Source organism: Tursiops truncatus, chromosome 15 (genome assembly GCF_011762595.2).
Source record: "Tursiops truncatus isolate mTurTru1 chromosome 15, mTurTru1.mat.Y, whole genome shotgun sequence".
NCBI classification, from domain to species: domain Eukaryota; kingdom Metazoa; phylum Chordata; class Mammalia; order Artiodactyla; family Delphinidae; genus Tursiops; species Tursiops truncatus.
The window spans coordinates 7,921,348-7,942,129 of record NC_047048.1 but is presented as its reverse complement, the minus strand read 5'-3'; the positions used below and the strand labels follow the sequence as shown (position 1 = coordinate 7,942,129).

The 20,782-nt window shown below is 48.3% G+C and overlaps 1 protein-coding gene across 7 annotated transcripts in view; it reads right to left on the bottom strand.

Moving 5' to 3' along the window:
* CUX1 (cut like homeobox 1) overlaps nucleotides 1-20,782 on the bottom strand; it is a 348,779-nt gene that overhangs the window by 132,822 nt on the left and 195,175 nt on the right. For all 7 annotated transcript variants that reach the window (XM_033839695.2, XM_033839699.2, XM_073791974.1 and 4 more), the window contains exon 4: nucleotides 15,164-15,242. In XM_033839695.2, the coding sequence (XP_033695586.1) occupies nucleotides 15,164-15,242 (79 nt within the window). The remainder of the gene's footprint in view (nucleotides 1-15,163; nucleotides 15,243-20,782) is intronic.

The following is a 20,782-nucleotide window of genomic DNA, read 5'->3' as shown; positions in this document are numbered from 1 at the left end:
AATTTATGACTTTGGACTAGGCAATGATTTCTTAGAACATAAAAAGCAAGAACCAATAGATGGAAAAATTAATAAACTGGACTTTATTAAAATGAAAACTTCTGCTCTTCAAAGACAAGAAAATGGGAGAAAATATTTGCAGTGCATACATTTGACAAAGGACTTGTATCTAGACTACAGCAAAGCTACAGTTCAATAGTAAGCCAAACAACCCATAAGAAAAACGGGCAGAAGATTTAAACAGACACCTTACGAGTGAAGATCTACGAAGGTCCAAAGCACATGAATAAAAATTCACCATCATTAGTCATCAAGAAAAATGCAAATTAAAGTCACAGTGAAATACGTTCTACACTCACTAGAATGTCTAAAATCTAAAACACTGACAAGAAGACACAGAGCAACTGGAACTCCCGCGCATATTGGGGGTGGGGGTGGGGGTAAAACGACACAACTGCTTGGAAAAACCGTTTGCGGTTTCTTATCAAGCTAAACATGCACCTGCCCCACGCCTCAGGAATTCTAGTCCTAAGTATTTACCTAAAAGAAATGAAAACAGATGTCCATATACAACTGTCTACGAACGCTCATAGCAGGTTTATTCACGATAGCCACAAACTGGAAACAATCCAAACGCCCATGAAGAGGTGGATGGGCAGGCAAATCGTTATACATCCACACAGTGGAATACCACTCCCCAGTTAACGTGGGTGAATAATCCCCAACACGCCACACTGAGTGAAGGATGCCAGACGCATCAGAGAACCTCCCCAAGGACCCCATTTATGTGAAACTCCAGAAACAATGAACCTAATAAGCTAGATCAACAGAAAGCAGATAGCGGTTGCCGGCGTCTGGGATCATAAGGGAACTTTCGAGAGGTTATGAATGTTCTATATCTTGATTGTGTGGTTGGTCACTGTATCAAATTGTACACAAAACAGGTGTGTTTTATTGTATATACATTATGCCTCAATGAGGTGGATTTAAAAATTTTTTTTCTAGTGAGAGCAAAATGTTTTCTGCACTGCTAATAAAATGGAAATTTTAAGTCCTTTTTTACTCTTCATCACGTCCTTTTAATTCTGTTTTTAGTATATGATTTGCAATGTATTTCACACTACTATAGTTACACATGTACATCATTTAAATAAATAAGTAGTATATATGGGGGGTACAAATTGGAAATTTTTTACAGTTGGGGGACACGAACAAAAGTAGCTCAAAGACCACTCAGACCCGTGGGCTGTGTGCAAAGGATGGGCGGAGGAAGTGGATTCAAGTGGTGAGAGGTAACGAAGGCTTGCACTAGGGGCGGCTGACAGGGTGAGTGGTCAAATTCGGGGTGCCTTCTGGAGGCGAGGTCAGCAGGACTTACTGACAGATCAGCTCTAAGTGTGAGGGAGGGAAAGGAAAGCAAGCTGACTCCTGCCTTTGTGGCCGAAGCAACTGCGTGAATGGTGATGCCATTTACTTTCTGGGGTCGGGGGTAGGGGAGGCTGGGGGGGATCAGCTGCTCTCTTGTGCTCATGTGGAGTTTGAGAGTCTAACAGACATCAGGAGAAGCAAGAAGAACAACAATCCTGCAGCCTGTGGAACAAAAACCACATGCACAGAAAGACAGACAACATGAAAAGGCAGAGGGCTATGTACCAGATGAAGGAACAAGATAAAACCCCAGAAAAACAACTAAATGAAGTGGAGATAGGCAACCTTCCAGAAAAAGAATTCAGAATAATGATAGTGAAGATGATCTAGGACCTCAGAAAGAGAATGGAGGCAAAGATCGAGAAGACACAAGAAATGTTTAACAAAGACCTAGAAGAATTAAAGAACAAACAAACAGAGATGAACAATAAAATAACTGGAATGAAAAATACACTAGAAGGAATCAATAGCAGAATAATTGAGGCAGAAGAACGGATAAGTGACCTGGAAGACAGAATGGTGGAATTCACTGCTGTGGAACAGAATAAAGAAAAAAGAATGAAAAGAAATGAAGACAGCCTAAGAGACCTCTAGGACAACATTAAACACAACAACATTCGCATTATAGGGGTCCCAGAAGGAGAAGAGAGAGAGAAAGGACCCGAGAAAATATCTGAAGAGATTATAGTCAAAAACTTCCCTAACATGGGAAAGGAAATAGCCACCCAAGTCCAGGAAGTGCAGAGAGTCCCATACAGGATAAACCCAAGGAGAAACAGGCCGAGACACATAGCAATCAAATTGGCAAAAATTAAAGACAAAGAAAAATTACTGAAAGCAGCAAGGGAAAAACAACAAATAACATACAAGGGAACTCCCATAAGGTTAACAGCTGATTTCTCAGCAGAAACTCTATAAGCCAGAAGGGAGTGGCATGATATACTTAAAGTGATGAAAGGGAAGAACCTACAACCAAGATTACTCTACCCGGCAAGGATCTCATTCAGATTCGATGGAGAAATCAAAAGCTTTACAGACAAGCAAAAGCTAAGAGAATTCAGCACCACCAAACCAGCTCTACAACAAATGCTAAAGGGACTTCTCTAAGTGGGAAAGCAAGAGAAGAAAAGGACCTACAAAAACAAATCCAAAACAATTAAGAAAATGGTCATAGGAACATACACATCAATAATTACCTTAAACGTGAATGGATTAAATGCTCCAACCAAAAGACACAGGCTTGCTGAACGGACACAAAAACAAGACCCACATATATCTGTCTACAAGAGACCCACTTCAGACCTAGGGACACATACAGACTGCAAGTGAGGGGATGGAAAAAGATATTCAATGCAAATGGAAATCAAAAGAAAGCTGGAGTAGCAATACTCATATCAGATAAAATAGACTTTAAAATAATGTTACAAGAGACAAGGAAGGACACTACATAATGATCAAGGGATCAATCCAAGAAGAAGAGATAACAATTATAAATATACATGCACCCAATACAGGAGCACCTCAATACATAAGGCAACTGCTAACAGCTCTAAAAGAGGAAATCGACAGTAACACAATAATAGTGGGGGACTATTAACACCTCACTTACACCAATGGACAGATCATCACAAATGAAAATAAATAAGGAAACAGAAGCTTTAAATGACACAATAGACCAGATAGATTTAATTGACATTTATAGGACATTCCATCCAAAAACAGCACATTACATTTTCTTCTCAAGTGTGAGTAGAACATTATCCAGGATAGATCACATCTTGGGTCACACATCAAGTCTCAGTAAATTTAAGAAAATTGCAATCATATCAAGCATCTTTTCTGACCACAATGCTATGAGATTAGAAATGAACTACAGGGGGAAAAAAGGTAAAAAACACAAACACATGGAGGCTAAACAATATGTTACTAAATAACCAAGAGATCACTGAAGAAATCAAAGAGGAAATAAAAAAATACCTGGAGACAAATGACAATGAAAACATGATGATCCAAAACCTATGGGATGCAGCAAAAGCAGTTCTAAGAGGGAAGTTTATAGCTATACAAGCCTACCCCAAGAAACAAGAAAAATCTCAAATAAACAATCTAACCTTACACCTAAAGGAACTAGAGAAAGAAGAACAAACAGAACCCAAAGTTAGCATAAGGAGAGAAATCATAAAGATCGGAGCAGAAATAAGTGAAACAGAAACAAAGAAAACAATAGCAAAGATCAATAAAACTAAAAGTTGGTTCTTTGAGAAGATAAACAAAATTGATAAACCATTAGCCAGACTCATCAAGAAAAAGAGGGAGAGGACTCAAATCAATAAAATTAGAAATGAAAAGGGAGAAATTACAACAGACAATGCAGAAATACAAAGCATCCTAAGAGACTGCTACAAGCAACTCTATGCCAATAAAATGGACAACCTGGAAGAAATGGACAAATTCTTAGAAAGGCATAACCTTCCAAGACTGAACCAGGAAGAAATAGAAAATATGAACAGACCAATCACAAGTAATGAAATTGAAACTGTGATTAAAAATCTTCCAACAAACAAAAGCCCAGGACCAGATGGCTTCACAGGTGAATTCTATCAAACATTTAGAGAAGAGCTAACACCCATCCTTCTTAAACTCTTCCAAAAAATTACAGAGGAAGGAACACTCCCAAACTCATTCTATGAGGCCACCATCACCCTGATACCAAAACCAGACAAGGATACTACAAAACAAGAAAATTACAGACCAATATCACTGATGAATATAGATGCAAAAATCTTAGCAAAATACTAGCAAACAGAATCCAACAACACATTAAAAGGATCACACACCATGATGAAGTGGGATTATCCCAGGGATGCAAGGATTCTTCAATATACGCAAATCAATCAATGTGATACACCATATTAACAAATGGAGGGTTAAAAAAAAAAACATATGATCATCTCAATATATGCAGAAAACGCTTTTGCAAAATTCAACACCCATTTATGATAAAAACTCTCCAGACAGTGGGCACAGAGGGAACCTACCTCAACATAATAAAGGCAATATACGACAAACCCACAGCAAACATCATTCTCAATGGTGAAAAACTGAAAGCATTTCCTCTAAGATCAGGAACGAGACAAGGATGTCCACTCTCACCACTATTACTCAACATAGTTTTGGAAGTCCTAGCCACGGCAATCAGAGAAGAAAAAGAAATAAAAGGAATACAAATTGGAAAAGAAGAATAAAACTGTCACTGTTTGCAGGTGACATGATACTATACATAGAGAATCCTAAAGATGCCACCAGAAAACTACCAGAGCTAATCAGTGAATTTGGGAAAGTTGCAGGACACAAAATTAATGCACAGAAATCTCTTGCATTCCTATATACTAATGATGAAAAATCTGAAAGAGAAATTAAGGAAACACTCCCATTTACCATTGCAATAAAAAGAATAAAATACCTAGGAATAAACCTACCTAGGGAGACAAAAGACCTGTATGCAGAAAACTATAAGACACTGATGAAAGAAATTAAAGATGATACAAACAGATGGAGAGGTATACCATGTTCTTGGATTGGAAGAATCAATATTGTGAAAATGACTATACTACCCAAAGCAATCTACAGATTCAATGCAATCCCTATCAAATTACCAATGGCACTTTTTACGGAACTAGAACAAAAAATCTTAAAATTTGTATGGAGACACAGAAGACTCCAAATAGCCAAAGCAGTCTTGAGGGAAAAAACGGAGCTGGAGGAATCAGACTCCCTGACTTCAGACTATACTACAAAGCTACAGTAATCAAGACAATATGGTACGGCCACAAAAACAGAAACACAGATCAAGGGGACAAGATAGAAAGCCCAGAGATAAACCTACACACCTATGGTCAACTAATCTATGACAAAGGAGGCAAGAATATACAATGGAGAAAAGACAGTCTCTTCAATAAGTTGTGCTGGGAAAACTGGACAGCTACATGTAAAAGAATGAAATTAGAATACTCCCTAACACCACACACAAAAATAAACTCAAAATGGATTAGAGACCTAAATGTAAGACCGGATACTATAAAACTCTTAGAGGAAAACATAGCAAGAACATTCTTTTGACATAAATCACAGCATGATCTTTTTTGATCCACCTCCTAGAGTAATGGAAATGAAAACAAAAATAAACACATTGGACCTAATGAAATTTCAAAGCTTTTGCACAGCAAAGGAGACCATAAACAAGACGAAAAGACAACCCTCAGAGTGGGAGAAAATATTTGCAAACGAATCAACGGACAAAGGATTAATCTCCAAAATAAATAACCAGCTTGTGCAGCTCAATATCATAAAAACAAACAACCCATTCAAAAAATGGGCAGAAGACCTAAACAGACATTTCTCCAAAGAAGACATACAGATGGCCAAGAAGTGCATGAAAAGCCGCTCAACATCACTAATTATTAGAGAAATGCAAATCAAAACTACAATGAGGTATCACCTCACACCAGTTAGAATGGGCATGATGAGAAAATCTACAAACAACAACAAATATTGTATATTAACGCATATATGTGGAACCTAGAAAAATGGTACAGATGAATGGTTCTGCAGGGCAGAAACTGAGACACAGATGTAGAGAACAAACGTATGGACACCAAGGGGGGGAAGCGGCAGGGTGGTGGGGGTGGTGGTGTGATGAATTGGGATTGACATGTATACACTGATGTGTATAAAACTGATGACTAATAAGAAACCGGTGTATAAAAAAATAAATAAAATTAAAAAATTAAAAAAAAAAGACATCAGAGTCATCCAGGGGGAGTCTAGGGTACCCCACACTCAGAGTCCTACAGAGAAAGAGAGGGTCTGAGGAGGAGCACAACCAGGGGGGAGGTGGGTTCTGCAGGCCCAGTGGACTCTCAGAGGAGACAGCTGGCCAGCGGAGAGAGACGTCATCCTCCGAGCACATGTATTTTCTCAGTGAAATACGAGGTGTGCAGAGATCAGGGAGGAAAGAAGGTGTGAAATAGCACCTGTAAGGGGGATGGTGGCAATAAGGGTGGGGCCAGCCTGGGCTGTTCTGACTTTATGTAAACCAGCGCAGTGTGGTCCTGCAGGGACTTTGGGACACTGGTGAGGATGCCCCGGATCACCGTCACACCAACAGTCCCGGGGCAGGACATCCCGGGAGGAGGAAGAGGCGCTGCTGCACCGCACGGAAGGCAGCGGGGCTGAGGAGTGGGGCTCCGATCCCATCGGGCCGTGGGGTGCCGGGGCGTGTGTGTGCGGGGCGGGCAGGCGGTGGTGGCTGCTTCTGTCGTGAGGACCGCAAGGACTGACCTCCCTGGACCCCTGCCCACGTGTGCACAGAGCCCCTGCCACTGGCCAGAGTGTGGACGGCACTGTGAGCGCCATCCCCGCAATGACATCAGAGCGCGGCAGACGCTCCCCTCCGCCAGGGCACTCTAGGCTAATGTAATCATACGATTACATAATTAACCCAGCTGTCTCATTAAGAAAATCAACTGGAATTCAGGGCATAATTAGTCATACAGCAATTAGCATGCTGATGAGCAACTGATGAGAAGCTGTCTAGATAGCGCGTGTGCCAGGACCACCACAGTCACAGCAGAGGGAGGAAGACGCCAGCCCCACACCCCACACCCCCCGCCGGGCCAAACCGAAAGCCAAGTCACCGAGTCACCTCCCGTGAGTTCTCCAGATGGGTCGGGGGCCCGGGACAGGAGGCCGGGGGAGAGCGCTGAAGGTGGGGCGGCAGGCGGCTCAGACGCCCATCTCGTCAGGCTGGCCTTCCTTTAACACGTGTGGAGCTGCTGCCTCAGCCTGCGAACCATCAGCTCCTTGGGCCCCAGGTTTTTTTTCAAGCTGATCAAGGAGGGTGGAGAGGTTGCCAGCTCATCTGGGTTGCAGTTACCCCAGCACTGGTCAGAGTGTGACTGTCCCTTGTCCCCTTCTCCCCCGAGGCTGCTCTGGACCAGCTCTGGTCCTGCAGCCCAGCAGAGGGGACGGGGCGGGGAGGGGGGGCACCTGCAGCCCACAGCTTCATCCCATGGCCACGGCCCTGGTCCCTCTCTTGTCCGTTTTGGTGCTGGTGGTTGATTCTCACGTGTGAATGAAGATGTCTCAGGAAGGTCAACTGAAAACGTGCAAAGGGGGGGCTCCGAGGTTAAGAGTTCTCTCTGGAGGGGCCTGGTCACCAGCAGCCGCCAACCCGGGCGACTAGAAGACACGGACTGGAGCAGCCTCACGGGAGCAGGCTGGGGCGGCCACACGGCACAGCCTTCAAAAACGCCGCCAGGACGCATGTCCGTGAAAAGCTTGGTATGAGAAGCAAGGGATATTTCTAACTAATCACAAGATTTTGTCCCTTTTTGCCAGGAGTGCTTACTACACAGCCTTGATCGGGGGACAGACGGGGAAGAAAGAGAAAGAATGGAGAGAACAGTGTTTTCTGGTTTTAACTGAGAGTGTGTCCTCACTTAAAACAGCTTAACAGGCACGAAGGACCGGCTCACTATTTCAGTCTTAGGCAGAAACGTTAAAAAGCAGCTCTCGGGACTTCCCTGGCGGTCCAGTGGTTAAGACTCTGTGCTTCCAGTGCAGGGGGCGCAGGTTCGATCCCTGGTCGGGGAACTGACACCCCACATGCCACACGGTGCGGCCAAAAGAAAGAGCAGCTCTCAGAACTGATGATGTCCCTCTTCACTTCTGGATCCTCAGATGCAGGGCTGATGGCGATATTCTCCAGCAGAGAAGGTTTTCCTAAATCCCGATGGAAACTTCCGACCGCCCCTCAGCAGCACCCGGGAGCGGGGGCATCTTGGCGTGGGTGCTGAAAACGGAGCAGCCTACAAAACGGGCTCCCTTCTGCTGGTTCTCTTTCAAGGCTTCTGAAAACTAACACCTTCTACTTCTGATCGCAGGCCAGTTATCCGAGGGAAATGAAGTGAGCGGAGCCAGTCAGGGAACGCTGAGCACCAGCGGAGTTTCACGAGTCCATGAATATTTTATATCACTGGTCACGTGCTCCCTTAGATTTAAATCTTAAAATCAATCCTTCTGGGCACTGCCTTTGTGTTTGAAGGGTTTGTGTCTGTAGGACCTAAACTACACCTTAGCGAGGAGTGAAAGATGACTCTCTGTTGGGGGTGGGGGTGCCCAGAGAGAGGCCAGGAGGTGATGAGAACAAGCAGGGCCTCTTCCAATGGACTCGGCAGCCAGAGAACAGAAGTTCTGCAGCACCAATGCCCAGCTCGCCAACCTTGTCTCCTTTCTAGGAACGTCCCCCCAAAATACCTTTGCCAAGATGCTTCTGGGACTGAAAAGGCACAGTTGTGTTTTATACCAATTATTAAGTGTGGACAAATACTCCACCGACTACTGCTTACGGTCCTATCTGGAATCCATCACTAAAGGCTATTCAGAAACTGAGATTGCAAGTTGAATATTTTACAAATTTATGCTTCCCCGCACCCCCCGACTGTAGAGATAAAGACATGCTCATTGTAAAAAATCTGAAAAGTATCAAGAAGCAAGAGCAGGTCACCCACGCGACGTGAATTCCTGGCAGATTACGCATACCGTGGTAATTCTGCTCAGAACACAGTAAAATTCCAGTTATGCAAGGGCCTTTAAGAGGAGGTCATTCCAGAATTTTCCCAGCTATCTGAGAGGGTCACACTTTAAGACTCAAGACACTTATTTCTCCTTCCATTACAGTAAGGGAAGAAGGCTGCCTATTTCACCTGTTTAATTATGGGATATTCTCTCAAAGGTGCTGTACAGTCTCCCACCCACCCCCAAGTAGGAGCCACATGAGGGAGGGCAGGGGCCACGTCTCAGCTGCATTTGCATCTTGGGTGCCCGGTGCCGGGCCTGGCACCAGAAGTGCTGGCCGAGGGAATGTGTGAGTATGATTTCTGAACAGCACACCTTGAACTGTTTCTTGCACAGCCGGGGGTCACTGTGGCTAACAGCCACTGACCTCTGCTCTCACCCACAGATACAGATTCCAGTGCAGAAGGACGCTGGTCTCCCGGTTAGGGAGTCAGTCGCAGAGGGCTCCCCATCCCAGGGGGCCTTGCCCAGGTGTCCTCAACTAAGTCCCGCTGTTAGCAGGTGCCTATGATGCTTTTCCTCATGTGAGTCGCCACTAGCAAATTAATGCATATAAATCTCTATCAGAGGTTATTAAAATTAAAAATGTAAATATTTGCAAGTGTAAGGTATCGCTATGTTGATCATATAAATTACGATATAAAATCTGTGATAAGAATCACAGATGAAGCCATCTGGGTTAATGATGTAAAACTTTATGAATCGAACTGGAGAACTACTTTCCTACTGCCATGATGTCGACAATAAAGGCAAAGACCACTTTCAACTAGAACAATGAGGGATGATAATCGAATTAGGGACAGGAGGCTAATTTGGCAAACTTTTTATTGGCCTTCCTTTTAATTTTGTAAACCAGATGGAACCATGTAAGCAATACTGCTACCAAAGATGGAGGAAGTACTGTTGCGTTAACTGGGCCCTGGGTTAGAGTCATCCAAGTCGCCTTCCTCAAGCGTCTGTTCCTCTCCAACTTCACCCCCACCAGCTGAAACCAGGCGACCTCATCTCTCCCGTCCCACATCACCTTGGACCCCTTTCCGATCTGTTTCCAAACTGCAGTCAGGATGACTTTTCTTTTTAAAAAAAAATTAATTAATTTATCATTTATTTTTGGTTGCACTGAGTCTTTGTTGCTGCGCGCGGGGCCTTCTCTAGTTGCGGCGAGCGGGGGGTGCTGTTCGTTGAGGTGTGCGGGCTTATTGCAGTGGCTTCGCTTGTTGCAGAGCACGGGCTCTAGGTGCGTGGGCTTCAGTAGTTGTGGCACACGGGCTCAGTAGTTGTGGCTCACAGGCTCTAGAGCGCAGCCTCAGTAGTTGTGGCGCACGGGTTCAGTAGTTGTGGCGCACAGGCTTAGTTGCTTCGCAGCATGTGGAATCTTCCTGGACCAGGGCTCGAACCCGTGTCCCCTGCACTGGCAGGCGGATTCTTAACCACTGCGTCACCAGGGAAGTCCCTGGCTGGTATTTTAAAGAGCAGAAAGTATAGGGCTGTTTTTTGCCAAATTGTGCTGTGCGGCCTGTGGGAATCTTAGTTCCCCGACCAGGGATGGAACCCGTGCCCCCTGCATTGGAAGCACAAAGTCTTAACCACTGGACCGCCAGGGAAGTCCCTGTATGAAGACTTTTGGATGCCCACATTCCCACCAGACTCTCGAGCCCACGAGAACAGGAAGCTCTCAGTGGATCTGCTCCCGGCTCCATCCCCAGCACTCAGCAGGGTTCCTGAGACACAGCAGGGGGCGGGGGTGGGGGTGGACAGTGTCTCCAGTGCTGGCCGGTAGCCCCACAGAGCCAAGGGTCACAGCAGCAGGGAAGCAGCGGCAGGATATTTCTGATAAAAAGCATCTTAAAATACCCTCAAAACTGACGAGGGAATGAGGAGCATCTGCTGACAAGTGAGAAAGAGGTAAACGTGGGGTCTTAACTATGGCAACTGTTCAGAGGATGCATCAGGACAACTAGGTCTTTCAATGTCTACTCAGTGTCTTTAATCTGAAGGAGGCTTTGGAAGGAGAAATAACACTACTTGGGATTTTCAGGCGTGGAAGATGAGAAGAGGAAGGAGCCGGGTGACCCCACTGCTTCTTTTGCCTTGAACAATGGAGTCGCACCACCAGGGGAAGGAAAGGGCTGGGGTGGAGGGGGGCCCCCTGCTCCATGCTCAGGGCTGGGTGTGTAAAGCCTGGGATGCCAGCCAGACAGCTACTCAACCCAACACAGATTCTGGACGTCAGTACTGACCCCCAAAACCCAAGGCCTCTGAAGCGCACATGCTGGTCTGATGAGCCCCGAACGCTAAGCTTCATACAAATGTCCCTGCAGGCAGGCAAATCTTTACAGAGTGACAGCAAGGCGAAGGGAGAGTTCAGAGAGCTAGTAAACTGCTCCACCTCCAGGAAAGATACACTCGGTTCTCTCGTAACTTAGGTGGTTAGGTGCGCCAGAGGGCTCTTCCCCAACGGCAAGCTGTCAATCTCAGGATAGGGTTCAATGCGAACAATTACGGTACGATACCGATAAACCTCAGAAGATCCTGAAGAAATAACTGGATCCATTAGTTTAGTCATTCATTCGACAAATATTTTTCGAGTTTCTGCTACGTGACAGGCGCCGGGGTAGAGACCAGGCACATAACCAGGGACGAGACCACCTGCGCCAGTGTCCGCCCAGCCAGGAAGGAAAAGGGCTGAGGAGCAAGTACGGTGAGTCCCCTACCTACGAGCCTTCGAGTTGCGAACGTTCAAAGACGCGAACGTGCCCCTGTGTGCCAGCTGTTGCACTGTACTTGTGTACTTTTCAAGGTACTGTAAGATTAAAAACGGTTTCTTTTATTTTTTGTGTTTGTTTTTTATGTATTATTTGTGTGAAAAGTATTATAAACCGATCACAGTACAGTACTATATAGCCGATCGTGTTAGTTGGGTACCTAGGCCAACCTCGCTGGACTTATGAACAAACTGGACTTATAAATGTGCTCTCAGAACACAACTCGTTCGTATGTAGGGGACTTACTGTAGTTATAACAGAGGTAAACAGACACAGGATGTGGGGAGCGGGGTGTGTGTGTGTGTGTGTGTGTGTGTGTGTGTGTGTGCGTGCAAAGGGCACACCTAGGCCAGACCTGGGAGGTCAAGAAGCAGCGTCTCAACAAGTCAATCTGGAGGAGCTGGAAGAGATCAGCTCAGAATGGGCTGGGCCTGCCCACGGCGAGGAGAAGGACCCATTCCTGCCGGCGGGAAGCCTGGCATCGCCACACTGTGGACACGGGAGAGGTGGCCTGAACCGCAGAGTGGAGGGCGGAGGTTGGGATGGAGAGAAGTGGATGGAATCGAGGACCTTCTGGGGGTAGGACAGCCAGGGCTTGTTGACCCAGTGCTCTGGCGTGAGCAGCTGGGTAGCAGGTGGTGTCGCTCGCCAAGAGAAGGAGACTGTTTCCTCTGGACACACTGGGCTGTTTCAGGTGCCCCTCAGTCAGCCCAGCGGGGATGTCCAGGAGCATATACAGGCTGACACTCAGGGGCGAGAACCGAACTGAAACAAAGCTCCAGGAGCCACCAGCGTGACCCCTGGTGCACTCCGCTGCCAAGGACCCTGGGTGGCTCTGGGTCAACAGCCTCACGTCACATGTCAACAGCTGTGCTGTGCCAGGCCCTACTCCAGGTGCTAGGCACAGAGCAATCAAGCAAAACTGTCCTCAGAGAGCTTTCATTCTAGTAGGACCAGCAGATAAGGAACAAGAAAGCACACAGGTAAATAAAATGTCCCGAACTGTGGCAGGGGTGGTGGTGATGTGCTAGGGCTGACTGGTCACCTCCTCCCGGGCTCCTGGAGCTGGGCCACATGGCCAAAATACCCTTCCCATTATTTCCAAGAGCTTCCTCGATTTTCCCGAGATAGCATAAGTTGCTATTTCTTGAAACCAGAACTTGACACACCCCACCTACATTTCTGGATTCAGCTGGATTGAAGCCTGGAGCACACAGACAGTTAAGGCCCCCCGAGTCTCCCCAGCTGCGTGGCTGACCGTCAGTAAAGGCACTGCTGTTGACCAGGCCCTTCCTGTAAGCCCCAGCCACACGATGACTTCATCTGAGCGATGAGCGGCCTCCAAAACACAGGGTGAGGCTCCAAGCTCCATTCTTGCTTCTCAAGTAGCTGTTAGATGTGTCAGACCACAGTGTTTGTAAGAGAGATACCTGGGAGGCGGGTAGAAGTGATCTACGTGGTGTGCAAATGTACTCTGATGAACTCATCATTACAGACAACGTCAAACATTATTCGCGCCCACCACCTGAAATTAAAACTGCCAGCCAAAAATGATAATTACAAAGAATATCACCAACATAAGGAAAATGCTGATGGGATAACATTAAGTGAAAAAAGCAGCCTATAACGATACAGTCATGTTATGATCAGAGTTCCATAAAGATTATGTATGTATATGAATAAGGACTGCTCAGGCAGACGAGTGTTGATGAGAAAAGTGGTCTCGTTTTTGTCTGTAAGAAGTCAAGATGGAAAATAACTGCAGAAGAAGAAACCCAACGAGTCGTTCAAGTGGCTTCCCTGTGGAGAAACCTCACTAAGGGAAAACCCAGAGACAAATCAGACTTTTAAAAGGAGTGTAGGCTATTTAGAAAACGGTAGCTGCAGGCTCTCTGGGTCTTGGGCAAAGGCAAAATAAACCAGGCGCCTTTCAACTAAGTCACCAACACAAAACTAGCACTTGCACAAGAAAATGCAAGTGGGTCCACCAAACTGCCGATGCCTGAGAAAGAGAGCCCTGAGTGGTCCATTCATTGTGAAGGAGCCTCCACGTGGGCCTCAGCCAGAGTATTCAGGAAACCCCTAGGTGGATACGAAGTCCTGCAGAAAATCAAAGGGGCAGCATTTGGAACTAAGAGCAGGGTAAGCTCATAAGACAGCAGAAGGTTAGAACAAAGACAAATCCTGTCCATCACTAGGCTGTTCCCCTACCTTAGTCTGTGTTACAGATGAGAAAACTGAGGTTCAGAGAGGGAAAAGGGATGTGGCCAAGACCTCACAACAAGGCCCTGGCGGGAGAATCTGGATCTCCCTACCCCCTTGTCCGAAGTGTCTAAGGTACTTTCTGCTGTCCGTAGCTTGGTGTGGCCTCTGTTAACCCCGGCTCCCAGAGGGGCCAGCAAAGCCCTCAGTGGACCTGAATTAGAATCCAATACCAAAACCAAGGAGACTTGTTTCTGCTTCGCTTGGTTAAAGCAGTTCTAGTAATACCAGTGACGCGCAGAGGATTCCTAATGAGGGCAAACGCGCAGCTCTAATGGGTGGGGAGGGGAGGGTGGTGGTAACTGGGTTTCCTTGGTCAGCGGAGGATGACATTCAAGTGGCTGATTTTCAGATCTGAGTCTTTTCAGGACTGAGTTGGGACCCATGTGATCGTGTCCATCACCTCCCCACGGATGAGGTGAGTGGACCACCGAGAACAGAGGGTCGATGGGACCCGTGGGTGCTCTATATTCCGCCTCACTTTTCTAGAATAAGGAACGGGGAGCCATTCTCTCTCGGAATGCGTAGCAAGCATTATTAAAATTTTAACTCTTTAGTTCCTTCAAAAGAAAAAACAACCCACATATACCGTAGTTAGATGGGCTACCGCTTGCTCTTGGATATTAAGTGAAAGACTTGGCCAGAGGCCACTGATTCCCTGGATGACCTGGCAGGGGAGCCAGGCATTCCAGGTGCCCTATCAGGGCCGTTCCTGAACGTGGGATTCGTCAGCCCAGAATCGTGACTATCCAGGACGTCTGCCTAGCGCACACATGGGTTCTCCTTCTTCTCTGTGAAACGTGCAGCATTTTAAACCAAAGCTAAAGGTAGCCCCGCAGGTCTGAGTTTCTGCAGTTCCAAAGGCATCCACTGGAGGCAACTCTATTACTTCAGCAAATACGCATCTGATTTCCATACTCATCCCAAGTCTGGGTTTTGGAGAATTCATATTCCCAGAACTCCCCAGTTTCCTGGGGAAGTTGCCTTAGGGAGGCTGGGAAGAATCAGCCAGAAGCCCACTGACTCACCAGACACAATGCCCACAGGTGGGCTACAAGCGCTGGGCTTACCTGGAACATCAATCAATCTCTTGTAGACATTCAAGAAGGCTGCCTCAGCTTCTTTGCTTCTTTTACTCAGTGCATCAATCTGAAAAGGAATGGGAGAAAGAAAAGAAAAACAAAGAGCTCAAAATTTGTCAAGAGGTAATTTAAAAATCATCACACATCAAATGCAAGTCTGATTGCTCCATGTAAATGCCGGACAGCTGGGCCTTCAACCTCTTAAACGTCTGCAAACATGCGAGAGGGAGGCAACCCACGCGGGCCCCCCCGTGAGGGGGAGCGAGGCAGGAGCGGTCCCATGGCTTGACAGAGTGGAGACTCTCCACGGAGAATGTGGTCTCTTTCCTTCTTCCACCAGTGTAGACTACGAGCTGACCACATGCCAGACGCTGTGCCGGAGGCGGGACACAGAGGGACAGCGCTCAGCCCCAGGGGCTCGGCGTCTAGCAGGGGAACAGGTGATGTGAATGACTAGTGGAATCCCAGCTGGGAAAGTGCTCGGTAAGCAGAGCCGTGGGGACACCGCGAAGGGGACGTCAAGCAAGAAAGCAGGTGACACTTGAGCAGAGTCCTCAAGAGCAGCGCACCTGGTGAAGAGGCGACACGAGAGGGGAGGAACACATTCAAACACCAAAGTTCTGAAACTGGGGGTCCTTAGGTCCTCTTTAAGAATTTTATGAAAGCCGGGGCTTCCCTGGTGGCACAGTGGTTAAGAATCCGCCTGCCAATGCAGGGGACACGGGTTCGAGCCCTGGTTCGGGAAGATCCCACATGCCGCGGAGGAACTAAGCCCGTGTGCCGCAACTACTGAGCCCACGTGGCACAACTACTGAAGCCCGCGTGCCTACAGCCCGTGCTCCACAACAAGAGAAGCCACTGCAAGGAGAAGCCCTCGCACCGCAGCAAACAGTGGCCCCCACAAACCGCAACTAGAGAAAGCCCGCGTGCAGCAACGGAGACCCAAAGCAGCCAAAAATTAAAGTAAAATAAATTAAAAAAAAAAGAATTTTATGAAAGCTGAGGACCCTCTCCTAGAAACACACACACACAGGGTTACACACTCTAGGACACTCACGTGTCCACGTGTGTTCTGTTCATAGAATCCAGATTAAGAACTGTGGATCGGGCTGGAACCCCAGGGAATGTGGGGCTGCTCGGGGGAGGGGGGGTGGACATGGATACATGGGTGTGAGACTGGACAGGTGAGGGAGTCAGTGCAGGTGGGGGAGGATGATCTTCACCGTCTGGGCCTGAGTCAGAGTGGAAGGAGGACAGGAGGGGCCAGGAAGGAGGTGACCATTCCTAGGTTGTTGCCGCTGCCCTGGTGAGAATGTGCAGGGCAGTGGCGCTGGGGACTGAGGGAAGGAGGCCAAGCAGAGAGATTAGGTCCAGCTGAGCTGATGTGCGACATGGAGGGTCCAGGTGAGTTAAGGACGGTGCCCAGCTTTCTAGCTTCGGCAACGGCGAGTTCCTGTGACGGTGGCCAGGATCAGTGTGTCTCATAAACAAACCCAGCTGAGCTGGTTTCCCTCCAGTGAAAAGTGTCTTCGTCAAAGAAAGGTGACGCGTCCCAAGCAAGCTGGACACACATCCAAAGAGGCTTCTGTGGTTGGATGGACTCAGTATGTATTTTGCTCCCATAACATGCGTGCTGAGACAACAGATCACTTTTTACCCCTGAAGCGTGCAAGATGCCACATGCACGGAGTTCACATTGGCTCAGGAAAAGGACACGGAATTATATATTCCTCTGCCCCCTCACGGAATTATACTCTGTCTCCAACGTTATTAAAGAGGCAAAAGGAAGTGGCGTAATTACAGGGCCTCTCACCTGAGCCAACCAACAATTTGTTAAGGGCTGAGAGAGGTCACCGGATTAAGGATGGGAAGACCCTGGGGAGGGGGACACAAAGGCTGTGGGAAGGGGAGCAGGGCAGGTCTCAGGAAATCCAATACAGAGCAAAAAAGGGCAATGCATGCATTTCCAACTTCTACCAAGTTGTGCTGGAAAGTTCCTACTTGAAGTCAGTCGCTGAGAACTCTGCCACGTCCCCCCACCCCCCGATAAAATAAGCTTGTGATTTAGGCATGTTTTCTGAAAAATCCACAAGGACTACTTAAAAACGGTAAGATGGCTCTCTATTTTTAAAATGTTTTTTTCTTTTCCCCTCTGATTCTTAGCAGTCCATGCTCATTGTACAATTAGAAATATATCAAAAAATAAAGAGAAAATTAATACCATAATCCTGCCATTCACCAGTGGAAGTCATGCTTCTGTCTCTAGTTCCCTTTAATTCTGAATGAAATGTAGGCGTGTAGGCAAACTATAGAGACGGTAGATTAGTGGTTGTCTAGAGTTGGGGACTGGGAGGATGACGGCTAAGGGGTGTGGGTTTCTTTCTGGGGTGATGAAAAGCTCTACAATTGATCGGGACTGTAGTAAAAGTCAATGAACTGCCGAGTTCAAATGGGTGAATTACATGGTATGTGAGTTACATCTCAATAAAGCTGTCACAAATGTCTGCGCGTATATTTGAAATCAAACCATATGGAAAATTTTGTACTGTGCTTTCATGAACATATAAAGTCTTTCCAAATGTCTATTACAAAATTTGGGAAATGTCTTAATAGCATTATTTCAGCTGTACCTAACCACCACCTACATAGATGTTGCGAGTAAAACTGGGTATTTGGAGTTGCCTTTCCAGACGTCCGGAGCTTTCCCTGCGCTCCGGGCCTTTCTGCCACCTCCTAAGAGAGGTGCCACGGGCAGCAGTCTGCCCAGGAAGCAAGACAGAGGCCCTGGCGGCTCTCTGCGCCTCTCAACACCCAGAGGGTTCTCTGCTCGGCTCCGGATCTGCCTAGGGAGGGCCCCCTGCTCCCTAGGGGTTCTGAGCCCACAAAGGCGGCTGCCTCTAGAGTGGGCAGAGGAGGGGATCTGGAAGGATCCTGAACACTGTCTTCTCTCTCCCTTATGGGCTGTCGAGGGGGGAAGTGGGATCGGCAATCTACGCACACACTTGGGACCGTTGCAGGTTGCACTGTGCCCTGCCCCGAAGGTTCTAACCCTCAGTACCTGTGAACGTGGCTTTATTTGGAAATGGGGTCTTGGCAGATGACCAGGTTAAGATGAGGTCCTTAAGGGGAGCCCTAATCCAACAGGACCTGTCCTTCTAAAAAGGGGAAATCTGGACACAGAGACAGTCACGCACACAGGAGAAGCCCACGTGAACGTGAAGGCGGCGATTGGGGTGACGCACCTACAAACCAAGGAACGCCAGAGATGGCCAGCAAACCTTCAGAAGCCGGGGGGGTGCCTGGAGGGGCCTCTAAGCCTCTCCCACTCCTCGGAAGGCCAGGGATGGCCAGCAAACCTTCAGAAGCCGGGGCGGGGGGGGGGGGGTGTGTGCCTGGAGGGGCCTCTAAGCCCCTCCCACTCCTCGGAAGGCCAGGGATGGCCAGCAAACCTTCAGAAGCGGGGGGGGGGGGGGGCCTCTAAGCCCCTCACACTCCTCGGAAGGAACCAGCCCTGCCGACGCCTTGACCCTGGCCTTCTGGTCTCCAGACTGTGAGAAGCAAACATCTGCTGTTTGAGCTGCTCAGTGTGCGGTACTTGGTTACGGCGGCTCTAGCAAATTAGTACGGGAACCATGAATCTGCGTCGTCCTCCCGTCCCCTTTCCACAGACGCAGGAACATTCGACCCAGTCCTGAGAGAACAAGGCCAGGTTGCTGAGTTTAACTCATTAGGCGACTGGACTGAGGTTTCTTAAGAGAGCTGACGGAACCCCACGCGTGGGTGAGTCGCTCCTTGGTGAGGTCTCCCGAGTCTCCTTCTAAGGTTTCCAAGCCCGGAAGAAGTTGTTGATTCGGGTGATTCTGAGGCTCTCTGCTCGCTCACTCTTTGACTCCCCCCACGGCCTCTGCCCTTGCCCAAGAACAGGCCTCGGGCTCTGAGTTTTGGTCTGTCCTCACCTTTGCTGGGGTGGGCCTTCCCTAGAAGGCCTAGCCATGCTTCCAGAACCAGTGCAGGTCTCACTGGCCCCAGGATGCGTGTGCCGGGTTCCCCTGGGGCCAGGCTGGCCGGCCTTGCATGGTCTGGGGCTGGGCAGGTGAAGCACTGAGTGCCTGGCGCAGGGAAGTAGAGCCCTGTCTGTCTTCCTTATCCTTCAGTGAGGGAGGAAAGAGATGGGGTCATCTTCATCCTCACGCCCTCTGCGCCCACCTTGGAGCCAGGACTCGGCACGGTACCCCCTCACATGGGGGGAGAGGTTTGTGAATGAGAAGAGGTTTGGGGTGAGGTCTTAGGCACAGATGGTTGAAAGTCGGATCCTAGGTTAGAACATTCTGGCTGCTTAATGTGCAAAGATAACCCGAGGGAGAGATCCTTTCTACCATCCCCAGACCCGCAAGGCCACTGTGAGGGGCGGCAAAGGACAGAGGGGCTGCTGGCGGCGGAGCTGCGACAGATCTGGAGAAGTTCTGACGGCACTCAGGCCCTGGGTAAAACCTGTTCTGCTCCGGGGATCGACCTCACCTCCTGCCACGCCTCACACTTCAGCCACGCCCGGCTACTCCCTGTTCCCTGAATACACGAGCGCGATTTCCCCGCAGCCTGGAAGGCACCTCCTTGGAATGTTCCTCTGATCCTCCAGGCTCAGTTGATCCATCTCTGGGCTGCCGGCCACTCCCGTCACCATATGGGATTGCCCGGAAGGTCCAGGACTGCAGACAAGGCTCTGTTGGGAGATCTTAGATTCCTTGAGAGCCCACCCTAGGCTTTCCTCCCGACGACCAGTACGTAGTAGGTGTTTAATACATCTTCATTGTGTGAATGAAAATTTACCTAAATTGGTCAACTGTTTTACCTGCAGAAGTGATCGAATGGTTAAGGGATGCAGTTTTAAGTCTTTATGAAAATGCTCAACACGTAGAGTTCTTTGATTTTCGGCGTGTGTTTCACGTGTTCCTATGATGACGGCGGCTTGGCTGAAGCCAGCGCACGGGAGGCCTCCTTCCCCACCGCGCATGCCTGGCGAGCCCTGGCCAGCCTCCTGCAGGGAGCTCCGTGTCCCCACTCTAGAGAGGCCCAGTGCTTCTGTCGCGAGTTTCCTGGATCCAACAGTTACCCTTTCAACAGCATCACTTTTATAATGCGGAGTTTGGAAGGTCTACAGAAAGGTTATCTTATTCCGAATCTCAATCAATATTTGCTTCCAACAGGATGAAAAGTCAGAGACCAGGGTTAGAGGCCAAGTTCATGGAAATCGACTGCAAGACCCCCGAGATTTAGAAGGGGTGAGGGAGCACCCGACCATCTGGGAGCCAGCAGAACTGTGCTGTGGGGCTTGGGGCGCTGTGTGCAGTACGAGTCACCGCCCTCCTCACTGTCCACCCTCCCTGTGGGGGCATCGCACGTCTCTGCCCACTGCCACGTGACCTGTGGGGGGCTTCCCGGCCCACGGATGGCAGACTTGACCACGTGGAATATAAGTGGTGGTGCCGCACACTTTGAGCGTAGATTTAAGGGTGTGTGTGTGGTTCAGCTCCGGTGCGCTCTCTTTCTCTGCCGTGAGAATAGCGTGACCTTAGAGGAGCCGCTTCTTCCCCTGGGATCTCTGAGTAA